Genomic DNA, 23553 nt, shown 5'->3' on the forward strand with positions numbered 1-23553 from the left:
CAACAGAAAATAGGGGTAGGAACTTTGGAGCCTTCAGGACAGTTGTAGTTTGTCATAGGAGATTGGTCATTAGTGTCTCAGCAGTAAATAGGTACCTCTCAGGATTTAGAACTGGAAGCAGTGGTCTGGCCAGGTCTGAAATCACACTGAGACAGAAAGGAAGGTGCCTACCTCTGAAACACTCCTGCATGGGTCACCTCTGAGGCAAGTCATTTATTGGACATCCTGCCTGAGTCAGGTGCTGGGGTGACCATCTCTCCTGTCAAAAGTTGGTTCCTACTCTAGAGGGAGAGAGTTAACACAGCTATCCTGCAGTCTGGCAGGGTCATGATGGAGAACCATGCACGTATGGGCCTGCACCTGCCAGGGAGGAAAAGTCCAGGAGAGAGCCCAGCAAGAGAGGTCTCATGGGATGCATGGAAGTTACCAAGCTAGAGCGGAGGGGACCATCCTGGGGAGGAGAAGAGGAACCTCAGGCTGCATGTAACAGCAGATGCTTGTCACAGAGTCAGAGCCAAGCTGGGGTGGTGGAAATGAGGCTGGCGTGTGAGACAGGGTGGCATGATTGATGTCCCAGCATGTATACCTTGTATACCTTAAGGTGCATTCTCTGGGTGCACAGAATACCTTGCCGACACCATCCCATCAGAAGCACTCATATTTGGTGTCCATAGATCTGGGACAGGTCTAGACATTCCCATTCCCAGTGCTGTGCTCAGCACCCAGGAGGCCCTCCATAAGGGTTTATTGGTGAATGGATGAATGAATGAGTGTGTGAATTATCCGGTGTTGGAGAGACTCTTGCTTCTCCCTGTAGGATTGAGGAAGAAGAAAACGGAGAGGCTATCATGTCTCCGGGCTCCCTCCCCATGATTTAGCTTTCTACCTCATGATGCCCTTCATCTCTTCACCTCTTACCATCACAGTGTCAGACAAGAAGCAGACACCACTCCACATGGGCAGGAGCAGAGGGGCAGGTGCCCTGGCCCCTCCAGGGCTGACCCTGTTTCACAGGAATCTCTCCACCCATCCCTTATGCATCCAAATGCAAATCAACAAATCCTTAGAGACAGAGAGCAAATTGGTGGTTGCTGGCAGCTGCACGGGAGGGGAGTGGAAAGTGGGAAGTGACCGCCAAAGGGTACAGTCTTTTTCTGGGGTAAAGAAAATGCTCTGGAACTCTAGATAGCAGGGGTGGTTGTACAACATTGTAAACGTACTAAAAGCCTCTGAATGGTACACCTTCAAGTGGTTGAAGTGGAGTGCTCGCTTCGGCAACACATACACTAACATTGGAACGATATGGAGAAGATTAGCATGGCCCCTGCTCAAGGATGACACGCAGATTCGTGAAGCGTTCCTTTTTTTTTTTTTTTTTGAATGGTTAAAACGGTGAATTGTATGTTATGTGCATTAATTTTTTAGTTTTTTTAAATGAGTCAACTAGATAAAGTCCTTAATACGTTAGGTATTGGGAATATAATGTAAAACATGATGACTACAGTTTATACTGGTATATGGTAAATTTGAAAGTTCCTAAGAGAGTGTTATGTGCATCTTACATGAACTTTTTTAAATGTGTAATAAAGAGAGAACAAAATGGGTAAAAATCGCAGACTAGGAAGGATCCAGCCCGGGGATTCAGAACCCTGGTAGTCAGCATTGCCACCTGCTCAGAGTCTTCTCTTTTTCTGTGACTAACAGGCCCTCTTTCATCTATGTTCAGGATACCCACCGAGGACTTTTCATCCAGCAGCTGCGACCCACCCAGAACCTGCAGCCGAGAATCAAACTGAAGCTCTTTGGCCACTCGGGCTCTGGGAAGACCACCCTGGTGGAGTCTCTCAAGTGTGGGCTACTGAGGAGCTTTTTCCGAAGACGCCGGCCCAGGCTCTCCTCCACCAACTCCACCAGGTTTCCACCTTCGCCTCTGGCTTCCAAGCCGGCAGGTAGGCACCTCCAGCCCAGTCCCGTCTCTCCAGTAGTTGCTTGCTTTTGCCCTCCCTAGGGTCAGGGTCTAAAATGAGTGGTGGCTTTATTACAGTCACTTGATCCCGGGCTGACTAGACCCCACAGCTTTGCTGGCTTTCGGGTGGGGTCTAGCCCTCCTATTGCCTGGAATAGCAAGGAAAGGGCCTCATTGAACTCTCAGTCACAGACACAAAAGTTCACAATTACAGGTGTGCAAACAGCAAAATTGTGTTGAGTTCTACTCAAGGATTCTGTTCTTGAAGACACAGAGAGCTTAGATTAACACTGTTCCAGATCACGCAGATCAAATATTGGCCCCGGATAGGTCCCCTCCCCATGCTTTCTTCTTGGAAGTCTGCAGGAACACCTAGAAATTTGATGATGTAGAGCAACAATATTGGATTCATGTGGGTCCACCATCTTGCACATTCAGAGTTGGTCAGTGGTTTTGAAAGGCTCCTTAACTGTTTTCATGGTTGGTCCCTCCGCTCATATGGACCCTGGTTGGGAAGCAGGCTTTGCTGCCTTCCCCTGCCTTCCTGAGACAAGATTTTTGGTGGATTCACACCTGGGACTTCAGGGTTACCTCTCTTTCCTCAGGGAGAAACACCACAGTGAGCAAGAAGAAAGTGTGCAATCTTGGTGTTATTTCTCCTAAACCTCACTCTAGAGTGAGGGACTTAAGTTTTGCTAAGTAAGAATAAATACCTTCAAAGATTTTCCTAAATAACATCAGTTTTGAAGTCTTGTGCCTCAGGTTCATTTTCTGTACATCATATCACAAAGGTGCCATATCTGTTCCCTAGGTTGAAAACAAGTGTTTTATAGTTTGTGGTTCTATGTAATTCTTCTCCCCACCAGGAAGGAGGTCTGGGAAGCATTAGTGTAGGGGGACAGTTGACTGAGATTTATATGTCCCTTTCAACTGGTTGTCTCTGAGCACAGCGGAAACTTGGAGAGAAAAAAAACCAAAATGGATTTTTAATTAGAATGACTATAAAGTTGCTAATTTGTATTGCTGATACTTACCGAGCACTAACTGTGTGTCAGGAACTGGGCAAAATGTGGACGTGCAAAGCCTCATTTCATCCATGAGGCAGTATCGTGTGGTGCCTTCACCACTCTTACAGAAGCCATTGAGGGGTCAAGTAGGCTGCCCGGGGTCACACAGCAGGCAGTGCATGAAGTGTCTGGCTCCTGAGCTGGTGCTTGTTAGGGACAGAGTTCTAAGTAAGGGCATTTGTGTGCATACTTTTTCCATTGCTGCCACTGTTCCTAGTCCAAGGTCAGCCCCTTGGCAGCTACGGTGTCACCCTACAGGGAGCCAGCTCTCCCCTGCGGTGGTTAAGGTCACTCGAGTCTGAACCACTGTTTGGGGGCAGGGAGGGTGGAGACCGTGTGTGTGTGTGTGTGTGTGTGTGTTATGAAAATGAGTGCCCAGGTCCCATGAGATAAACTGAACCAGCCACGCATCAAGTGGCATATGGACTCCCCTCGAGGAATAGATTTTACCCGCTGCTCAACCCTATGCTCTGAATAATGTCTCCATTCATCTTTCTTGTGGTCAGTTTTCCACATCTGGAAGAATCTGGAAGTAGATTCTTGATAAAATTCAACTCAGGATGACCAGATTATCAGTAAGTCACCATTTGTGCAACAACATCCTTCACCCAGTGCTTAGAGAGATGTAGGTCACGGGGCTCAGTGACAGAAGATTCTCCAGCAAACAAGCCACCAGCTGCAATCAGCACAGACACAGCAGGTCTCATAGGGAGGCTGTTCCTCTCGTTTTCTCAGCTCCCTTGCTTCAGACCTGCCTTCTTGGGCTGATCCCTCAAATGTCTATGTCAAAGTCACTCCTCAGCAAGGGCCGGGCTTTTGCTTCAAAGAGACTGTTAGGAGGCAAACACTGCTCTTTCTTACAGCCCACAGGCCTTGGTTCTTTAGCATCTCTCTGGTGTCTTGTTTTCTCAGAGGGTGTTGGTTTCTGACCAGAATGGAGAAAATCTTCAAAATGTGCCCCTTCTCCTGGGCCTGACATCACTGTTCTCTCAGGAAGCACTGCTCTGTGGCCCGTGGTCCTGTGACTGAAAGAAAGTCCCCTTGGGACTTGTAAGACTCAAGAAAGTAACAAACGCCAGAAACACAGAGAGAAGGCAAAGGGAATATCAAACGACCGATCATCCCGCTGACAAAGTTGCTGCTCCTTAGGGAGACGAAAACAAAACCTAGGGAGAAGCTAGAAAGTGTGGAAAGGCACTCGTGTGATGGATGTGGTTTGTGCTGACCTCTGTTCCAGGTGCAGCACATCCCGTCTCATTGGATTCTCTTAATTTTGAACAGCTGTGTCGTAAACCCACTTCAGAGAAAAAGAACTCAAGGCTTACAGATGTGAGGTGTTTCTACCTAGGGCAGAGGCTGAAACCCAGCTGCCTGGCAAGCTGCAGTATGGGGGAGGGGAAAGAGAAAAATGGAATTAGCTGCCAACATTGAAAAGGGTGAAGGGATTAAGGAAAAGAAACCCTCATAGGCACAGACAACAGTATGGTGCTTGCCAGAGGGAAAGGGCGGTAGGGGGAGGTAGAAGAGGGTAAAGGGGGAATAAATGGTGATGGAAGGAGACTGAACGTGGGATGGTAAACACAATACAATATACAGATATGTATTATAGAATTGTACACCTGAAACCTATATAATTTTCTTAATGTCACCACAATAAATTCAATAAAAATGAAAATAAATTAAAAAAAAAAATCAAAAGATTTCACCTAAAAATCTAGATACTTTGCCTCTTGTGGATGAGTGGAAGCTTTGGCCAGACTGGATTCACATTCTGGCCTGATGCCAATTAGTGGGCAGGTGGGTGGCGGCCCCATATAGAGAGGCACATTCTCTGCATTTGCCCCACCTCCACCCAGCCCCCTAACTCCAAGAGTCCCATAGATCAGGAGAGATAGCTCAGAAGCAGACCCCTGCCCATGCCATGCATGAAATTTTGCCCTTTTATAGAAATCACATTTCAGGAATGCATTGGAGCCTGTGACCCCTGGGCCAAGGTCACCCCTAGTCAATGTCAGAGGTGTGATTCAGTCCCAGATTTGTCTGGCCAAAGCCAGGTGGCCTCCTGGAGGGCCTAGGCAAGTGTGGAAGAGATGCATAACCCATAGAGGCCTGCACTGCTTGGTACCCAGATGGTGGGTCAGCTCCAAAGGGTTTCTATCCAGAAAGTCTCTGGAAGACGCAGGACTCACCTTTAGGGTCAAGCACAGCCCGGGCTGAGGGAGCTGCCAGTGGAGGCCCACCAGCCCTTGTCCGCGCAGCTCGCCGGTCACTTTTTGGCCCTCACAAAAACAGCATTTACAATGTCCTTGGAAAAGCAGAGCGTGGCACAAATATGAGCTGACGTGGGGGCCACCTGGGGGAGACCGGTTTGGGGAAGGGGATAGGCTATATTGGGTGCTGTGGCCTCTGGAGAAGATCTGTTTCCAGAAATAGCAGCATTGTCACTTCAGAGTGGCACTGCTAGTTAGTGCCTGGAGGCCGTGCTCTGCCATTTCCTAGACCAGCGCTCTGGACACTCATGATCTCGCTAGAATGGTCAGGCCTTGTTCCTTCCTGGGAGAGGTGCCCACACTTATATCACTCAGACCACTGGAAGCTTGTTTGCCTTAAGAAAGTTGGCCATTTGTGACATATCCGCAAAGCACTGGAGGCTGAGGGCTGAGCCACCAATCAGGAGGCAGGCCTTCCTCCCAGCCTCTCCAGTGCCTCCCATTGGCCGACCTGAACCAGCAGCAAATGGCAATCAAGACTGGGCGATACAGTCCCTGGGGTCAGCCTCTCGGGACTCGGGAGGAGGCGCAGGCAGAATCAGCCCGCCATTTCTGGGCGGTGTTGCTGCACAGCACACCCAAGGGGCGCACACAGCCCCGCCTAAAGCAGGAGTGGGGTGAGGACAAGGAGTGTCCCGGGATAGGACAACCCAGGAGCAAAGGCTGGGAGGGAGAGCAAGTGCGCACGCTGCCCAGCGCGGGCCTCACCGGCTTCCTCTGCCCGCAGTCTCCGTGAGCATCAACAACCTGTACCCGGGCTGCGAGAACGTGAGCGTGAGGAGCCGCAGCATGATGTTCGAGCCGGGCCTCACCAAGGGCATGCTGGAGGTGTTCGTGGCCCCGTCCCACCACCCACACTGCTCCGCCGACGACCAGTCCACCAAGGCCATCGACATCCAGAACGCCTATTTGAATGGTACGTCCCGCGCTGCAAAGGAGAAGGACTTCAAGCAGCCCCCTTGTCAGGGATTTAAGTGATTCCCCCCATGAGGGAGCCTGTCCCGGTGGGCAGCCATCATAGCCCCACGACGGACAGAGGCAGAGCCAGCGCAGTGACGTTGGCAGTGACCCAGGGCTGAAGCAGGCTGGTGAATGTCCTCTGCACCTAGCAAAGCACCGGCCGCATAGGAGGTGCTTAGTAAATTACTGTTGAGTAGGCTAATAACATTTTTTAAAGTAGAGGCAAACTGCCACTTGGATGGAATATCTCATAAAATACAATCCCTCTGACAGTTTGATATAGAAGAATTGTTTCTAAATACATCTACACTCATTTATAATGCATTGATGTAAACATAGGCAATTTTTTCTTCATAAGCAGAATTTCAAGTGTTCTTTACTCTCAAATATTTCCAAGAGGGTGACGCATTAATGTTACCAGGGATGGTTTACTTCCTCTTCCCTGCAGCAAACCCCGGGCTCCAGGCCCCTAGTTGGGCCCAAGTCACTTAAACAACCAGCCCTGCCTTGTTGAGCCCCAGCTTAGGAAAAGACAAAACACTTTTCTCCAAGACTCAGTTCCCTCATCCATGAGGCGTTTGTGAGCTGGTATTTTTAAAGCGCTTGGGACAGCGGCTGGCACAGGGAAGCTACTCCATGTGTGTGACCTAAAGCTGTGGTTCCTAAACCCCACCTTGCACTGAATTCCCTGGAGGGCTTGTGAAAACAGACCTCACGCCCCTTCCCCAGAGCTTCTGGTTCAGCAAGTCTGGGGGTTCCCAGGTGATGCTGCCGCTGCTGGTCCAGGAACCCCACTTTGAGAAACATAAGCCCCAGTGGAACAATTAAAGTCCATGCACATTTTGCTCTCTTAAAAGTTGAATGTTCTTCGAACGAGCTGGCCCTGTGGCATAAAGGAAGGAGAAGTGCGTCCTCAGCACCCACCATCCTTGCCCCTCTTCCTCCCCAGGCCTCCTCCCCTCCCAGGTCTGGCCCTCAGTGCTCCCAGTGCTCAAAGGGCCCCTTTCTGTGTTCCAGAACTTTTCACACAAAGGTCTTAGCTGCCAGACTTTGAGGGTCGTGATCCCCAGGAGGGCCTGTGCCCCAGGAGGAGGCCCTAGTATAGCCCTGGGGATCTTCCAAAATGACAGCGGCACACATCATAAAGATGTTACGTATATAGCTCTGTAGTCAAGTGGGTGCAGAGATGGGTAAATGCTGTGGATGACCCCATCCCTACTGGTAACCTCTAAAGTGCTAAGGAAAACTGAGATGGAAGTTTGGTGGCGGCGTTTCACAATAGTAAGCTTCATTTTTCTCTGTAGGAGTTGGCGATTTCAGTGTGTGGGAGTTCTCTGGAAACCCTGTATACTTCTGCTCTTATGACTATTTTGCTGCCAATGATCCCACATCAATCCATGTCATCGTTTTTAGTCTAGAAGAACCCTATGAGATCCAGCTGAATCAAGTGATTTTCTGGCTCAGTTTCCTGAAGTCTCTTGTGCCAGTTGAAGAACCCATAGGTAAGCTGAGACACCCGTGAGTGAGTGAGCACCCTTCCCGCTGGCCTCCCCCTCCCCCACCAGGCTGGGGTCCTGTGGCTTGTGGCAGACAGCTGTGGACTCCTGCATTCCTCCTTCCTGCTGGAAGATTTCTACTCTGGAAGTTCGCAGAGTCTCAGGTGTTCACTTTGTTCTGCCCGCAGTTGTTTTATGATCACATATTTCTGCCACAGAGACCTGATCTGAGCTATTATTCCTTGAGGACCGTTTCTCACTTTCTTGCTGTATTTTAGAGCTGTGGCCACTCCTGTTGGGTGCTCAGTGGAATGCCTCCTCTGATAGCTACGGCACCTTTACCTCCCGAGTACATAAGTCATAAGCAGAATGAGCTCTCCTGCATTCTGTAGCCCCATCAAAATGCAAGAAAAAGGACCACATTGACTGAATGCAGTATCTTGACTTTATCCTAGAGAAGAAAATAGCCTGTTCTTTTCCCACAACAAAAGCAGCAGCCTTCTCTGGTGAAGTACAAAACTCAGCAGTCAATTTTTTCTTTGAAAAGCATAAAGATAATTAAGTAAATTGAGCTTCATTTCCCACAGGGTACCGACCATCACTTTCTCTCTCTCTCTCTCTCTCTCTCTCTCTCTCTCTCTCTCTCCCTCTCTCTCTGTCTGGTTTCATCTGAAAAACTTTCAGAAGTGAGAAATCGTCTGTGTGAATTGCTGGAGTTTCCCTTCTGAGTCATTGCTGCGATGTTGCTGCATTCAGAGGGCTTTCTTTGGCCTTTTAAAGGGTGACCCCCCAGTCAGAGGTTAGATCTCCCCACACCCTGCAGGCAGGGCCCATTTGAGATAGATTTGAGAAGCTGCCTTATGTTCTACAGTTGGTTCTGGTCCATTTCTGAACAGCTTTTCTAAAGGCCCAGAAAATAGGCTATTTCTGTTATTGGCAGGGTCTGGGGCTCGGGGATTACAATGCACAGCAGGCACTGGGCCTCAAGTCTTCAGGCAGGTTGCACATCCCCCTGGAGAGAGAGCCTGGGCCTGAGGCCAGCTCACCCGCCTCTCTGGGGGAGGAAAGATAACCAGGCAGGGGCACCCACCTCTGAACCAGTTTTCTCTCTGCCCCCAGCCTTTGGTGGCAAGCTGAAGAACCCACTCCGAGTCGTCCTGGTGGCCACCCACGCTGACATCATGAACGTTCCCCGACCAGCTGGCGGCGAGTTTGGATACGACAAAGACACGACATTGTTGAAAGAGATCAGAAACAGGTGAGGGGCAGCCGCTGGGCCTTCGGGGGTAACAAGTCCTGTGCACCACAGAAAGGACTTAGAGAAACTGCAGGCCTCTTTTCCTTTGGTTGCCTTTTTGTTGTGTTTTTCATTTTTATCAGGGCAATGAACACACATAATGACAAATCAAACAGAATTAAGTAGCACAGGATAAAAAGGAACAATCTTCTAACTTTTTTCATCTCCTCCTGGTACCACTGCCTAGAGATAACTTCTTGTAGTCGTTTTATGTATTTTTTTTTTCAGTGTATTGAAGTATCATTGACAAATACAATTGTAAGATATTTAAAGTATTCATTGTGGTGATTTGTTATATGTTTACAATGTGAAAGAATTCACACCATCTAGCTAATTAAAACATCCATCGTTCATATACTTTTCTTTCTCTCTTTAGCTCTCTCATCTCTCTCTCTCTCCTCTTTCTCTCTCATGAGGATACTGAAGTTCTATCTCAGCCAATTCTAATTGTAAAATATAGTATTAGCAACTGTGGACACTGTGGTATACATTAGATGCATAGTTCTTTTAATTGTTTTAACTTTCAGTATTTTTGATGGTTATCATGGTACCACTGATCAACATTTATCAAAATATTGGGTCATGAACTTCATTTACAGAGTCCTGACCAGCTCTGTGAAGTGGGGTGGAGTAGAGTGGAATACAGTGAATATCAGTGTACATTTCATGTCAAGTAGTTCTGTCAAACATGGTTCACTTATAAATATGGGTGTGCACACAGTCACCCTATGAGAAATACATACAGGGTGGGGCAAATGTAGGTTTACAGTTGTTCATATGGAAAATAATACAATAATTAATAAATAATAACACAAGTATAAACTCCGTTCCGCGTACTCACAACTGTAAGCCTACGTTTGCCCCAACCTGTATTCTACTTAGTGTCTATCAATAGAAAGTTTCAACTGGAAGCTCTGTGTACTGTAACATGCTAGTAATAGTAAGTTCATTTCTCTCCAGCTGAAGATGCTAATTTATTATCTTCCTGATGTGAAAAATAAGGCTTCTACTCATATTTTTAGATCTAAAATGGACCTATCATACTCATCCCTCTGTTCTTACTTAATGAATTGCCATAGCATCTCTTCTCTAAACTTGTAAGGTGAGCACGTTAGGCCTCACCTTGCCTGTGTCAGGGCAGCTGATACCTGCCCTGCCATTTTATGGGCCCTGAGGTGCTTGTCTGCATGACTGGAAGCATGCAGGTGTCTCCAGCCTCTGCCCCAGTGTCACATCACAGAGCCCAGTAAGCAGCAGGGAGGGGGACCTCTGCCAGGTCGCCAGAACTTCCTGGCCTCCACCCAGCATTTCAGGCCCTCCCATGGAAACACCTGGTGAACTGTGTCTTCCCTTAGGTTTGGGAATGATCTGCACATTTCAAATAAGCTGTTTGTTCTGGACGCTGGGGCTTCTGGATCTAAGGACATGAAAGTACTTCGAAATCACCTCCAAGAAATACGGAGCCAGATTGTTTCGGTGAGTATACCTGGGAAGGGCAGGAGCTCTATCCCTGCCCTGCCCATCCAGGGACCCCACAAGCTGGGTGTCTTTGCCCTGCCCTTTCGGTCTGGTTTGGTTTTCCTGGAATCCGGTGTGAGGTAACCCCATGGCCATGCTTTTATGCTATTGCTCTGGGACAAGCGAGAAAGAGCAGAGAAAGGAGGAGATGGCTGCAAGGTGAAGGGGTCATTACCGACAGAGTGGACCACCTTAGAGTGTAGGAAGTTATGACAGATTTAGTGGTTTATTTAAAAGTAAAATTGCTTTTGACAAATTACAAAAGCAATTCAAAAGTGACTTGTGAAGAACCATATGATTTCACCTATCTGTAGGATATCAAACAGAAAACAACAAACAATCAAACAGAACAAACAGACTCACAGGCACAACAGTGGGTACCAGAGGGGAAGGTAGTTGGAGGAGGATGAAGAGGGTCAACAGGATCCAACCTATGGTGACGGGGAAGACTAGGCTTTCGGTGGTGAGCACACAGTGCAGTATACAGGTGATATATTACAGAATTGTATGCTTGAAACTTATATAATGTTATTAACCATTGTCACCCTGATAAACATAATAAATTTTTAAAAAATATAATGATACAAGTCCCTGGCTTAGTGGATTGAGCATTGGCCTGCGAGCCCAGTGTCGCTGGTTCGATTCTCAGTCAGGGCACATGACTAGGTTGCACGTTAGGTCCCCAGTTGGGGGCGCAAGTGAGAGGCAGCCACACAGTGATGTTTCTCTCCCTCTCTTTCTCCTTTCCCCGCTCTCTAAAAATAAATAAATAAACAAAACTAACAAATTATATATAATGATACAGCCCTGACTGGTGTGCTCAGTGGGTTGAGGGCCAGCCTGGAAACTGAAGGGCAGCCAGTTCAATTCCCAGTCAGGGCACAGGCCTGGGTTGTGGGCCGATTCCCCAGTTGGGTGTTGCGAGGGGCAACCGATAGGTGTTTCTCTCACTCTCTTCCTCCCTCCGTTCCCCTCTCTAAAAAATAAATAAAATCTTTATTTTGAAAAAACGATGGTACAAAAAAAAGTGACGTGAAATATTTAGAAAATTATTTTAAAAACCACCAATATTTATTCAAAGGCATAAAGCAATAGATGAGCAAAATGGAATAAGACTGTGTTCTTGGATGGCAAGATCTTAGTAAATGTTTCACCTGCCCAAACTATATAAATTAATACAGTACCAGGTAGCATCTGAACGGAATTGAGAGGACTTGTTTTTAATTTTAAAATTCATAAAGGAGCTATCACAACTGGCTATATGCCTAGAAAGAAATAAGGTTGAACTCCTAATCACTGCATAGCCCAAAATAAATTCTAGGCAGATTAAAGCTTTTAAATGTAAAACAAAGAAGTATCCTTAATGGAAATGTAAGAGAATGGAATTTAAAATATCTTGGGGCTGCTTTGGTAAACCTTTCAAATGAAGATAAACAACCCCAGAAGTGGTCAAAAAATACATCCCTACTTGACAACATAAAAGTTAAATCTTTCTTTTCTGGCAAACAAATTCTATAAACAGAGTTAAAAGGTGAGATAGCCTGGGGAATGATATTCGCAATGGGTTTGACACACCCAAGGTTATTAGCCATCAAATTCGGAACGCTTTCTGAAATCGGCGTGAAAAGGGCAAAGGTCCCCCTGGAACGATGCGCTGCCCATGCCAGCCTGTGCGAGGCGCATGCGCCGCTCCCACCCCGGCCAGACGTTAGAGATCACTGCGTCCGCGCGGGGACAGGCTGCTCTCCGGCGCCAGGCTCCTCCTTCAGACGTGCTTCCGCGATTTTCCGGATCCCGATCCTCTCACGAAGCCCGGCCCTAGCTTCCTGATGGGGCCCCACCAACGTGCGGTCAGCAGGCGGGGAATAGTCTGGCGGGGCCTCGGAGGAGCCTGGTCACGGAAACCTCTGAGTAACGACCGACCGGGAACAGTGGTCTGGGAAGGGTTTTCTGTGCCTCCCACCAGGCCGGGGAGTCCCTGACCTGGGTCGTGGCATCATGTCTGCTTCACACACACACCCTCGGCTCCTGAGGTCAGGCGGGTGGAACTGCCTTTCTCCCTGGGAGTTGTGTTTTTGTTTTTTGTTTGTTGGATTTGTGTTGTTTTTGTCTTTTGTCACGGGAGTGGAATTTTGCTGACGTAAAAGCTATGACCGCGCGTGGACTGCCGAGAGAAGGGTGCTGCAGTGCAGCGTGGATTTTAATCAGGAAGGTGTGATTGAGTCAATGAGCCTGTAACATAGACTGATTTACTGAACCAAGTTAAAAGATTATAAACACCCATTTTCAGCCAATTACCAAGAATTCGTCTAAATGGAAATAGTATTTCAACAACAGTCCCAATGAAAATCCGGCCTTCCCCTGAGTCACACAGCTGTGAATTGACCTGTCCCGTGCCGCGTGTTCTAGGTCTGCCCTCCAATGACTCACCTGTGTGAGAAAATCATCTCCACGCTACCTTCCTGGAGGAAGCTCAACGGGCCCAACCAGCTGATGTCGCTGCAGCAGTTTGTGTATGACGTGCAAGACCAGCTGAACCCCCTGGCCAGCGAGGAGGACCTCAGGTGCATAGCCCAGCAGCTCCACAGCGCTGGCGAGGTAAGGGCTGCGCGAGCCCAGGCGGGGGTCCAGGGGGCACGAGGATGCCGCTGGCCCCACAGACTGAGTTTGGGAGCTTTCCCTCTTCAGTTTTCTGGAATAGTGTGAGAAGCATAGGTATTAATTCTTCTTTGAATGCTTGGTAGAATTCACCTGTGAAGGCTTCTAGTCTTGGAATTTTATTTGTTGGGAATTTTTTTGGTTACTGATTGAATTAGGAAGAAGCAGAAAATCTGAACAGACTAATAACTAGAAACAAAATTCAGTCTTGGAAGATTATGTTTCTAGAAATGTATCCATTTCTTCCAGGTTGTCAAATTTGTTGGTGTATAGTTGCTCATGCTATTCTCTTACGATCCTTTTTATTTCTGTTGTGTGGATTGTCTCCTTTCTTTCTGATTTTATTTACTTGGGCTCTTTCTCTTGTTTTTCTTGATGAATCTGGCTAAAGGTTTATCTATTCTGTTTATCTGTTCAAAGAACCAGCCTTAGTTTTATTGATCTTTCCTATTGCTTTTTTAATTTTTGTCTCTATTTCATTTACTTCTGCTCTGGTCTTTATTATTTCCTTCCTTCTACCCACTTTGGGCTTTGTTTGTTTGCTTGTTCCTAGTTTCTTTCGGTGTAAGTTCAGATTGTTTATTTGAGATTTTTCTTGTTTCTGGAGGTAAACTTATACCTCTATGAATTTCTCTCTTAGAACTGGTTTTGCTCTGTCCCAGATTTTAGATTGTTGTTTTCATTTTCATTTGTTTCAATATATTTTTTATTTCCTCCTTGGTTTCTTATTAACCCATTGATTGTATAATAGCATGTTGTTTATCCTCCATGTGTTTGTATTTTATTCTAGTTTTCTTCTTGTAATTAATTTTTAGTTTCATAGAGTTGTGATCAGAGAATATGCTTGATGTGATTTTAGTCTTAAATTTACCAGGACTTGTTTTGTGACCCAAGATGTGGTCTATCCTGGAAAATGTTCCATGAACATGTGAAAAGAATGTGTATTCTGCTGATTTGGAGTCTTGTAAATATCTGGTAATCCATATGATTTATTGTGTCATTTAAGGCCACTCTTTCTTTATTGATTTTCTTTCTGGATGATCTATCCATTGATATAAGTGGGTTGTTACAGTCCCCCTACTGTTATCGTAATACTATCGATCTCTCCCTTTATGTCTGTTAATATTTATGTATTTAGATTCTCCTATGTTCACTGCATAGGTGTTTACAAGTGTTACATCATCTTGTTGGATTGATCCCTTTATTATTATGTAATGCCCATCTTTGTCTCATGTTGCAGTCTTTGTTTTAAAGCCTGTTTTGTTTGATATAAGTATTACTACCCCAGCTCTTTTTTTTTTCATTTCCATTTCCATGAAATATCTCTTTCAATCCATTCATTTTCAGTCTTCGTGTGTCTTTTGATCTGAATTCAGCCTCTTGTAGGCAGAATATGCATGAGTCTTCCCTTTTAATCTATTCAGCCACCCTATGTCTTTTGATTAGAGTATTTAATTAAATTACATTTAAAGTAATTATGGATAGGTATGTATTTGTTGCTATTTTATTTTCTGGTTGTTTTGTAGTTATTTTGTATTTCTTCTTCTCTTGCTCTCTTTTCTTTCTTTTTTATTTCATTTTATTTTATTAGAGAGAAGGGGGAGAGAGGGAGAAAGAGAGGGAGAGAAACATTGATGTGTGAGAGAAACATTGTTCTGTTGCCTCCCACACTCCCCCAACAAGGGACCTGGCCTGCAACCCAGGCATGTGCTCTGACTGTAATCAAGCTGGCTACCCTTAGGTTCACAGGCTGGTGCTCCCCGCTGAGCCACACCAGCCAAGGTGTTCTCTTTCCTTATGCATTGATGACTTTCTTCAGTGATTTCTTTGGGTTCCTTTGTAAAAAAATCTGTATATCTATCATATCATAGGTTTCGGTTTGTGGTTGCCATTAGATTTATATGTAGAAAGCTATGTTTATAGCAGCCTCTTTTAAGTTGATGGTCATTTAAATTTGAACACATTCTAAAAGCATTACATTTTTTACTCACCCACCGTTACGTTTTTCACATATTTTACATCTTTTGTGTGTATGTGTATGTGTCCCTTAATTCATTACTATAGTTACACACACTCTTACTACTTTTGTCTTTTGCCCTTTATACCAGCTTTATAATTAGTTGACCCACCACATTTACTAAATATTTGCCTTTATCAGTGAGATTCTTTTTCTTTCCTATATTTTCTTATTTTTAGTTTTGGCCTTTTTCACTTAGTGAAGTCCTTTTAAATTTCTTTTAATACCAGTTTAGTGGTGATGAGCTCCTTAACTTTTGCTTGTCTGGGAAACTCTTTCTCTCTCCTTCAGTTCTGAATGATAACGTTGCTGATTAGAGTATTCTTCACTGTAGGCTTTCCCTTTTATCATGTTGAATATCTCATGCCAATCCCTTCTAGCCTGCAGAGTTGCTGATGAAAAATCAATTGATGATCTTGTGGAAGATCTCTTGTAAGTTACTGGCACCTTTTAAGATTCTCTTTATCTTTGGCTTTTGGCATTTTTATTATGATTTGCCTTGGCATGGGCCTCTTAGGATTCATCTTGCTTGGGTCTCTTCGTTTCCTGGACTTGGATGTCTGTTTCCTTCACCAGGTTGGTTAAGTTTTCAGTCATTATTTCTCTTTTATTTGGGGGAAGGGTAGATTTTTTTTCTTTTTATTGATCAGCCATTATTTCTTTAAAGAGATTTTCTGTCCTTTCTGTCTCTCTTCTCCTTCTGGGACCCATATGATTCAAATGGTGGTATACTTGACATTGTCCCAGAGGTCCCGTAAACTGTCCTCACTTTTTTTCTTTTGGCTGCTCCAATTGGGTGATTTCCACTATCTTGTCTTTCTGCTTGCTGACTCATTTTTCTGAATCAACTAATCTGTTGTTAATTTCCTCAAATGTGTTGTTGTTGTTTTTTATTTCAGTTACTGTATTCTTTAGTTCTGATTATTGCCTTTTTAAATATTTTCTATCACTTTATTGAAGTTCTCACTGAGTTCATCTATTCTTCTCCTAAGTTCATTGAGCAGCCTTGTAACCAGTGTTTTGAACTCTTTATCTGGTAGATTGCTTATCTCCATTTCATTCAGTTCTTGTCCTGGGTTTTGTTTAGAATATATTTTTCTATCTCCTCATTTTAGCTCTCTGTCTGTGTTTGTTTCTATGAATTAGGTGAAAAAGCAACATTTCCTGGTCTTGAAGGAGTGGCCTTATTAGAAGCTTCCCCTTTGTAGACTGTATGTGTCAGGTGTCTGTGGCAGGCCAGCTGGACCTGGAGCTGGAGCAGGCATGAGCCCAGGAAATCTGGCACAAGATACACTGAGGCCTCCTTGGAAGGCTGGTTGGAACAGGAATGGGAAGAAACCCTGTGGAGTCCTGAGGAAACACTTACTGTGGGCTTTGGCCACAGGGAGTCCAGGGGACAGGCCAAGCCAGAACCCAGAGCTTTAGCTGGAGCAGGTACAAGGTGAAGGGAGTTCTCAGAGCAAGCTGCACTGAGGCCACCTTGGCAGGCCAGTCGGAGCTATAGCTAGAGCAGGTGTGGCCTACAGGAAGTCCCTGAGGTAAGCCACAGTGGGTCCAAGAGTTGTAGAAAATTCACTTACTAACCTTAGAACATCTGCCAAAGTGGAGGGCAACTGAGGGTTAGTAAATGAATTCTTTTCCCATATAGTCTAGGTGCCCCTTAAACTGCTGTCTTTTTATGTGCCCACGTTCTGTGCACAGGCCCTTCAGTGATCCCTCCCTGCTGCAGGTCAGAGCTTTGGGGTTTGGGTTTCTGTCTCCTACGTTTTTCTGTCTGGTTTCTCCCTTGTTTGCTGTGCAGGAGCTATTCCATCAGCCCTCAGTTCTTCGGCGGGAATTGCTCTGTAGGTGTAAATATTATGTGTTCTTCGGATGGGTGAGTTCAGGGTCTTCCTAAGCCGCCATCTTGGACTGAAGGTCTCTACCCTCCAGGAATTTTCAATCTAAGGCTCCATTTTAAACAGAATTATATACAAAAGGTATCTCAAAGATTTAAACCAGACTATGGGCAGAAAAGTACACCTGGCGCAAACAGGTCCAGACTCTCAGCCTCCATGTGAAAATCACCATCATTCATAGGACAGGGAGGGAAGAGAAGGGTAGGTGTTCCGTAAAGGGGGAAAGTTGCTTCTGTCTTTTGTCACATTTTTTTTCTTTCCGACTTTTGCTTTTTAAAGAAACAGATGTGACTGGTAAAGTTGAAGTTCTCTCTCACCCTGACCTCTAGTCTCATTCCTCTCTCCCACTCGTCAGGGCTAATCACTGTCATGGTGACATGTCTTTCCAGAACTTGTTTATGTATGCATGTTAAAAATTTATAGTATAGCCCTGTCTGGTGTGGCTCAATGGACTGAGCACCAACCTGCAAACCAAAGGACTGCCAGTTCGATTCCCAGTCAGGGCACATGCCTGTGTTGTGGGCCAGGTCCCCAGTTGGGGACGTGCGAGAGACAGCCACACACTGATGTTTCTCTCCCTCTCTTTCTCCCTTCCCCTCTCTCTAAAATTAAATAAAATTTACAGTATAATAATACATTCTAAATCTTTTTTTGAAAAACTGCAAGCCTTCAGAGAAGTTGCAAGAATAGTACAACAAATCCTCATATACTCTACACCTAAATCAACCAATTATCTACATTTTGCTACTTTTACTTTTATTCCTCTCTCTTCTATTTTCTTATTTACTTTGTAAACATCATGACATTTCACCCCTAAATCATTCAGCCTGTATCTCCTAAAAAGAGGACATTTTCCCACATAACCTCAATATAATTAATTATCACACTCTGGACATGTAATATTGATATAATACTATTATTGAATATATACTCTTTAGTCAAATGTTTGCCACTTAGGCCAATAATTTCTTTTATAGCTGTTTTTACTTATTTGTGTATTTATTTTGGCTAGAATCCAGTCAAAAATCACTGGCTCCATTTGGCTAGCTTCCACCCCTCAGCTTTTTTTGGTTTTGTTTTGTGTTTTTCATTAAACTGACATTTTTATTTTTATTTTTTCCCATTTTCTCCAGTAGACCCTCACAAGGTCTTTTTTTTTTTTTTTTTTTTTTTTTTGGCCTGCTTCTTCTGAGCAGGAAAGGGACATTTTTTTCTTCATTTGTTTTGATTGATTTTGAAGAGGGAATCACCATTCAGCCTTTTCACCCATCCATGCTTTCATAGTTTGAGTCCTGTACTGTGCCCTGATTGGGGACCAAACCCTAACCCTGGCTTACTGGAATGACACTCCAACCAACTGAGCTAACTGGCCAGGGTTATTGACCATTTTTAAGAGTCAGTGGTCTTTTCAAAATTTCTCTTATGACCTTCTCAAGCTGTCTTTTCGGCTTAGTAATCAATTCTTGAGATCCAGCCATCTGAATGCTCTGAGTCATTCCTTGCTACATCTGCTCAGATTTTGTCATAGCATGGGCCCTTTTGTTCTCTGAGCAGCTGGTGCCTCTGTTCATTTAGGTTACTATGTGTGACCTCTCATCGTCCCCTCTCGCAGATCAACATAATGCAGAGTGAAACAGTCCAGGATGTGCTGCTGCTGGACCCCCGCTGGCTCTGCACCAACGTCCTCGGGAAGCTGCTCTCTGTGGAGACCCCACGGGCCCTGCACCATTACCGGGGCCGCTATACCGTGGAGGACATCCAACGCCTGGTGCCCGACAGTGATGTAGAAGAGCTGCTGCAGATTCTGGATGCGATGGACATCTGCGCCCGGGACCTGAGCAGTGGGACCATGGTGGACATCCCTGCCCTGATCAAAACAGACAATCTCCACCGCTCCTGGACAGATGAGGAGGACGAGGTGATGGTCTACGGTGGTGTACGTATTGTCCCCGTGGAGCACCTCACCCCCTTCCCATGCGGCATCTTCCACAAGGTCCAAGTGAACCTGTGCCGGTGGATCCACCAGCAGAGTGCCGAGGGAGACGCAGACATTCGCCTGTGGGTGAGCGGCTGCAAGATAGCCAACCGTGGGGCCGAGCTTCTGGTGCTCCTGGTCAACCACGGCCAGGGCATTGAGGTCCAGGTCCGTGGGCTGGAGACGGAAAAGATCAAGTGCTGCCTCTTGCTGGACTCGGTGTGCAGCACCATCGAGAACGTCATGGCCACCACGCTGCCAGGACTGTTGACTGTGAAGCATTACCTGAGCCCCCAGCAGCTGAGGGAGCACCATGAGCCTGTCATGATCTACCAGCCACGGGACTTCTTCCGGGCACAGACCCTGAAGGAGACCTCGCTGACTAACACCATGGGTGGGTACAAGGAAAGCTTTAGCAGCATCATGTGCTTCGGGTGTCACGACATCTACTCACAGGCCAGCCTGGGGATGGATATCCACGCATCAGATCTAAACCTCTTGACACGAAGGAAACTTAGTCGCCTGCTGGACCCGCCCGATCCAATGGGTAAGGACTGGTGCCTTCTCGCCATGAACTTGGGCCTCCCTGACCTTGTGGCAAAGTACAACACCAATAATGGGGCTCCCAGGGAGTTCCTCCCCAGCCCAGTCCATGCCCTGCTCCGGGAATGGACCGCCTACCCTGAGAGCACAGTTGGCATCCTTATGTCCAAACTGCGGGAGCTGGGGCGCCGGGATGCAGCAGACTTTCTACTGAAGGCGTCCTCTGTGTTCAAAATCAACCTCGATGGCAATGGCCAGGAGGCCTATGCCTCAAGCTGCAACAGTGGCACATCTTATAATTCCATTAGCTCGGTCGTATCCAGGTGAGGGCAGCTTTGGCTTGGGCAGGGTGTCTTCAAACTGCAGAAGCAAGGGGGATGTAGCCCATCTTTCCCATCAGAGATTTGGGGTGTATCCCTTCCTATGCCCACGTACTGAAGGACACCACCCTCCCTCCCACTTCACCTATTTGTCTGCTATGCCCTCCATCCCTCTCACACATTCCATTGTGGGTGAATGGTCTTCCTAGTGTAAGAGCTGACCATATCCTTTCCTTTGGCCATTTGAAAAGCTAGCATCCCTCCTCTACGTGTTCTGGACTCCGTCTCTCAGCCTCTAGTACCTTGCTTCTTACTTGATAATGTTACTGGAACTCCTAACTTTTCAAAGAAAAATTTTTAACTATTATATTGGTTGTCCTTTAAATAAAAGCGCACGTTTATCCAAAATGTGCATTTCTTAAAACTCTTTCTTTGGTTATATATCATGTCCTCAGCTTATCTTTTTTATATTTATAGGAAAATCCCTCATGTATGGACTCCCACTGTATGATTTATAAATAGACAATATGTGAGTGCCTTTTGCAGACGAGGGTGTGTTTGAGATCATCCAAGTCAGCCGGAGCGGTCGCGAAGGAAACGCTCCCTCTCTGTCCCTTGCTGTATGCTGATCATCGCCAGAGGTGCTTCACCCTGAGGTGTCCCTCCCCCCCCACCGGCAACTTTGTGTTTTATTTGGCAAGGAAAGGGGAGAAAGGAATCCTCCTCTAGAGTGATTTCATGGCCAGTGTTGTTGCTACGATAAGACGCATTCATTAGCCTTTGTTTAAACGTCAGTGTGAATGTCCACATGGAAAATGGCAGACCGTCGCGCTTTATCATTCCCTCTCATCTCAGGTAGAAGATTGACACAGTTGTAGGGTTACGAAGGTCTGTATGAGAATTCAAAACCCGTGACTTATGATTTGTGGCAGTTCGTCGTCATTTGTGCATAGCAGATGGTTTTCCACGTTGATCCTGTTGACAACTTCCTGTACTTGAAGTCTAAAAAAGAAAATAAAGGAAGCAAGTTTTCTTGCAGTGACTTTAAATTGTGCTAGAGTTTTAAATTCATATGAGGGAACATGTCCTAATTCTTCTGTCCTGAGAAGCATGTAATTTTAATGTTATATCATATGTGTATATATATATATGCAGTATGTATATACATATATATTAATACAAGTATTTTTACTTAATCTATAAAATGTAGTTAAAAAGTCATTTGTTTTCATTTTCTTTTATTGTTTTTTTTCCCTTTTTTTAATAAAATAAACTATATTGCTTGTTGCACTAGTTTGTTGGTCTTTAATTCAAAACAAATTCTTGCGGTGGTGGTGGTGGTGGTGGTGGCGGTGGTGGTGGTGGTGGTGGTGGTGGTGGTGGTGGTGGTGGTGGTAGTAGTGGTCTTTCCTCACCAATACCACACCACACACATGGTGGGACAGACTGATCTGAAATCCAGAAACTCATTAAACCTAAACTCCCAGGTATGAAAAACAACCCAGTTTATTTAGGTGCTTAATTATGACTAAAATTGGGAGTGGTTTGGGGAAGAAAAAAGAGTCCAGATGATTTTCACATTTGTTCTCACTTTCAAGAAAAGAGGTTCTTTCCTTTTTCCTAGGGTGAACCAAAAAACCAAGTGGAATCATGTCTGGCAATGGGGAAACAGGAAGCTTTCTAGTTGGATACAAAGGTGGAGAGAATGGCCCCTGCAGGAGCAAGAGAAAACCTGCTGTAAAAGATACATAACTTCCTGCCCTTAAAATAGGGGCCAACTAGAAAGTCTATTTTTGACTTTTGGTAGCTGTAAGACACAAAAGCTCTCAGTGAGGAAACCTATATTTAGTAAAATCTCATGACTTTTTTAAAAAAGAAATGTGCAAAGAAAAAAGATTGGAAGGAAGAAGACTAGTCTCGCAAAGCAAAAGGTCGCTGGTTCAATTCCTGGTCAGGGCCCGTGCCTGGGTGGCAGGTTCCGCCACCAGTCAGGACATGTACAAGAGGCAACCAATCATTGTTTGTCTCACACGTCAACGTTTCCTCTCCTGCTCTCTCTCCCTCCCGTCCCCTCTCCCTAAAAATAAATAAGTAAATTGGAAGGAAGAAGACTAAAATGGCTAATGATGATTTCCTCTGTTGATGGAAATGCAGTTCTTTTCTATTTTTGCCCAAATTGTCCACAATAAACATAATTTACTTTTATAATGAAAAAAAAAGAAAGATCAATGAAATTAAACTAAAAGCTACACATAGACATGCCTAGAAAGGATGACACAGATTGAAATTGTGATTGCCTAAGGAGTGTGGGAACTCCTTTTCTTGTGTCAACTCTCCTGAATGCCAACCTCATTCTCTCTTACTTCAAGAGCACTTTACATCTCAGGGATGTAGCGTCAAGCAGCTAGAACCTGGAGGCAAGAGGTTTGCTTCTGGTAGCATCTGTATGTGAAACCCCAGAGAAGGATTCTTACTGGTCCAGCTGGGTTCACTGGGCCTCCCTCTGCAAAACATGGTGGTTGGGGGTCATAGAGTCACATAATTGGCCTGGCCCCAGGGACCCTGGGTAGATGCTGGGAAAAGACCGTTTTTCCCCAATGGAATGTGTTGTGTTAACAAAAGAGAGGGGCAGAGGGGAAATGCTGGGCAAATAATTGCAAAGACCTGTACTAGTCTTCCCACTTTTGTTTATGCAGATGCTGGGTTGGGACCCTGTTTATAAGGTTAGGGGGCGACCTGGGCAATGTTGAAGCCATCTTAGGAATCATTACAACCCAAATTAGAAGAGGTTAAGTACCCCTGAGCTCACTATCCCATCCTGGCAAATGCCATGTGAGAAGCATTTCAGGAGGCCATGAACTCTGGTCATACTGAAACTGTCTGGCAAAGCCTCCTGAAGGAGGGAAGACTCCAGATCATAGCTCACCTCCTGTGGCCACAATGAGAATCAAAGTGTATGTTCTTAGGAGCCAGAAATAAAAGCCTTTCATGGGACCCTTTCTCTTAGAGTTGCTGTGAGATATGCTTGGGTAACACGTTTCTCATCCCCTCGGGATTGTGGCCACCCCTTGGTCCAAAGCCCCCAATTTGGGCTGCCCTGGGCACCTGAGGTCTCCATGTGGACAACAGCAACCCAGTGACCCAGAGCATCTGTGGCGTGAGCCGGAAGGAGTTCTGATTGGTTACAAAATCTGAATGCCACACCTTCGTAAATGAATTGGAACTCTGTAGGAATTCTGGTGGTCTTGGAGAAGGAGGTTTACAATGACAGCTACAGGATTTCCTGAAATGATATAACCACATTTGACCCATCAATGTCCAGAGAACACATGGGTCTGTGGACAAAAAAGGATTCTACAGAAAGTAACCTCACAGGGTGACCTGGTCATAAATTCCTAAACAGGCAGGTCATGGTGAGTAATCACACCCCAGGCCTCTTCTTTAGGAAAAGGTCTTTAAGCCAGCCCTTTTGTTTTTCTTACACATCTAGGTTAACACACCTTGAAAGGCCAGAGCAATCCTCTTTTATAGACCACTCAGAGGCACAACTACCCTCAAGGGAGCACAC

General features: G+C 45.5%; 1 protein-coding gene and 1 non-coding gene across 4 annotated transcripts in view; both read left to right on the plus strand.

Annotated features, from left to right (window-relative positions):
- The window catches only part of DAPK1 (death associated protein kinase 1), a 181415-nt gene extending 160392 nt beyond the window's left edge, over positions 1-21023 (plus strand). For all 3 annotated transcript variants that reach the window (XM_090274248.1, XM_090274247.1, XM_090274249.1), the window contains exons 20-27: positions 1727-1949; positions 6031-6219; positions 7568-7765; positions 8879-9017; positions 10412-10532; positions 12984-13172; positions 18760-19988; positions 20463-21023. In XM_090274248.1, coding sequence (XP_090130374.1) covers positions 1727-1949; positions 6031-6219; positions 7568-7765; positions 8879-9017; positions 10412-10532; positions 12984-13172; positions 18760-19988; positions 20463-20496 — 2322 coding nt within the window. In that variant the 3' untranslated portion in view covers positions 20497-21023. The remainder of the gene's footprint in view (positions 1-1726; positions 1950-6030; positions 6220-7567; positions 7766-8878; positions 9018-10411; positions 10533-12983; positions 13173-18759; positions 19989-20462) is intronic.
- On the plus strand, positions 1263-1369 carry LOC150013281 (U6 spliceosomal RNA). The gene has a single exon (XR_016510880.1). It is a non-coding gene; the product is annotated as a U6 spliceosomal RNA (small nuclear RNA).
- Positions 21024-23553: the final 2530 nt, after the last annotated feature.

Source organism: Furipterus horrens, unplaced genomic scaffold, assembly GCF_987537825.1.
Source record: "Furipterus horrens unplaced genomic scaffold, mFurHor1.1.pri manual_scaffold_4, whole genome shotgun sequence".
In the NCBI taxonomy this organism is placed as follows: Eukaryota; Metazoa; Chordata; class Mammalia; order Chiroptera; family Furipteridae; genus Furipterus; species Furipterus horrens.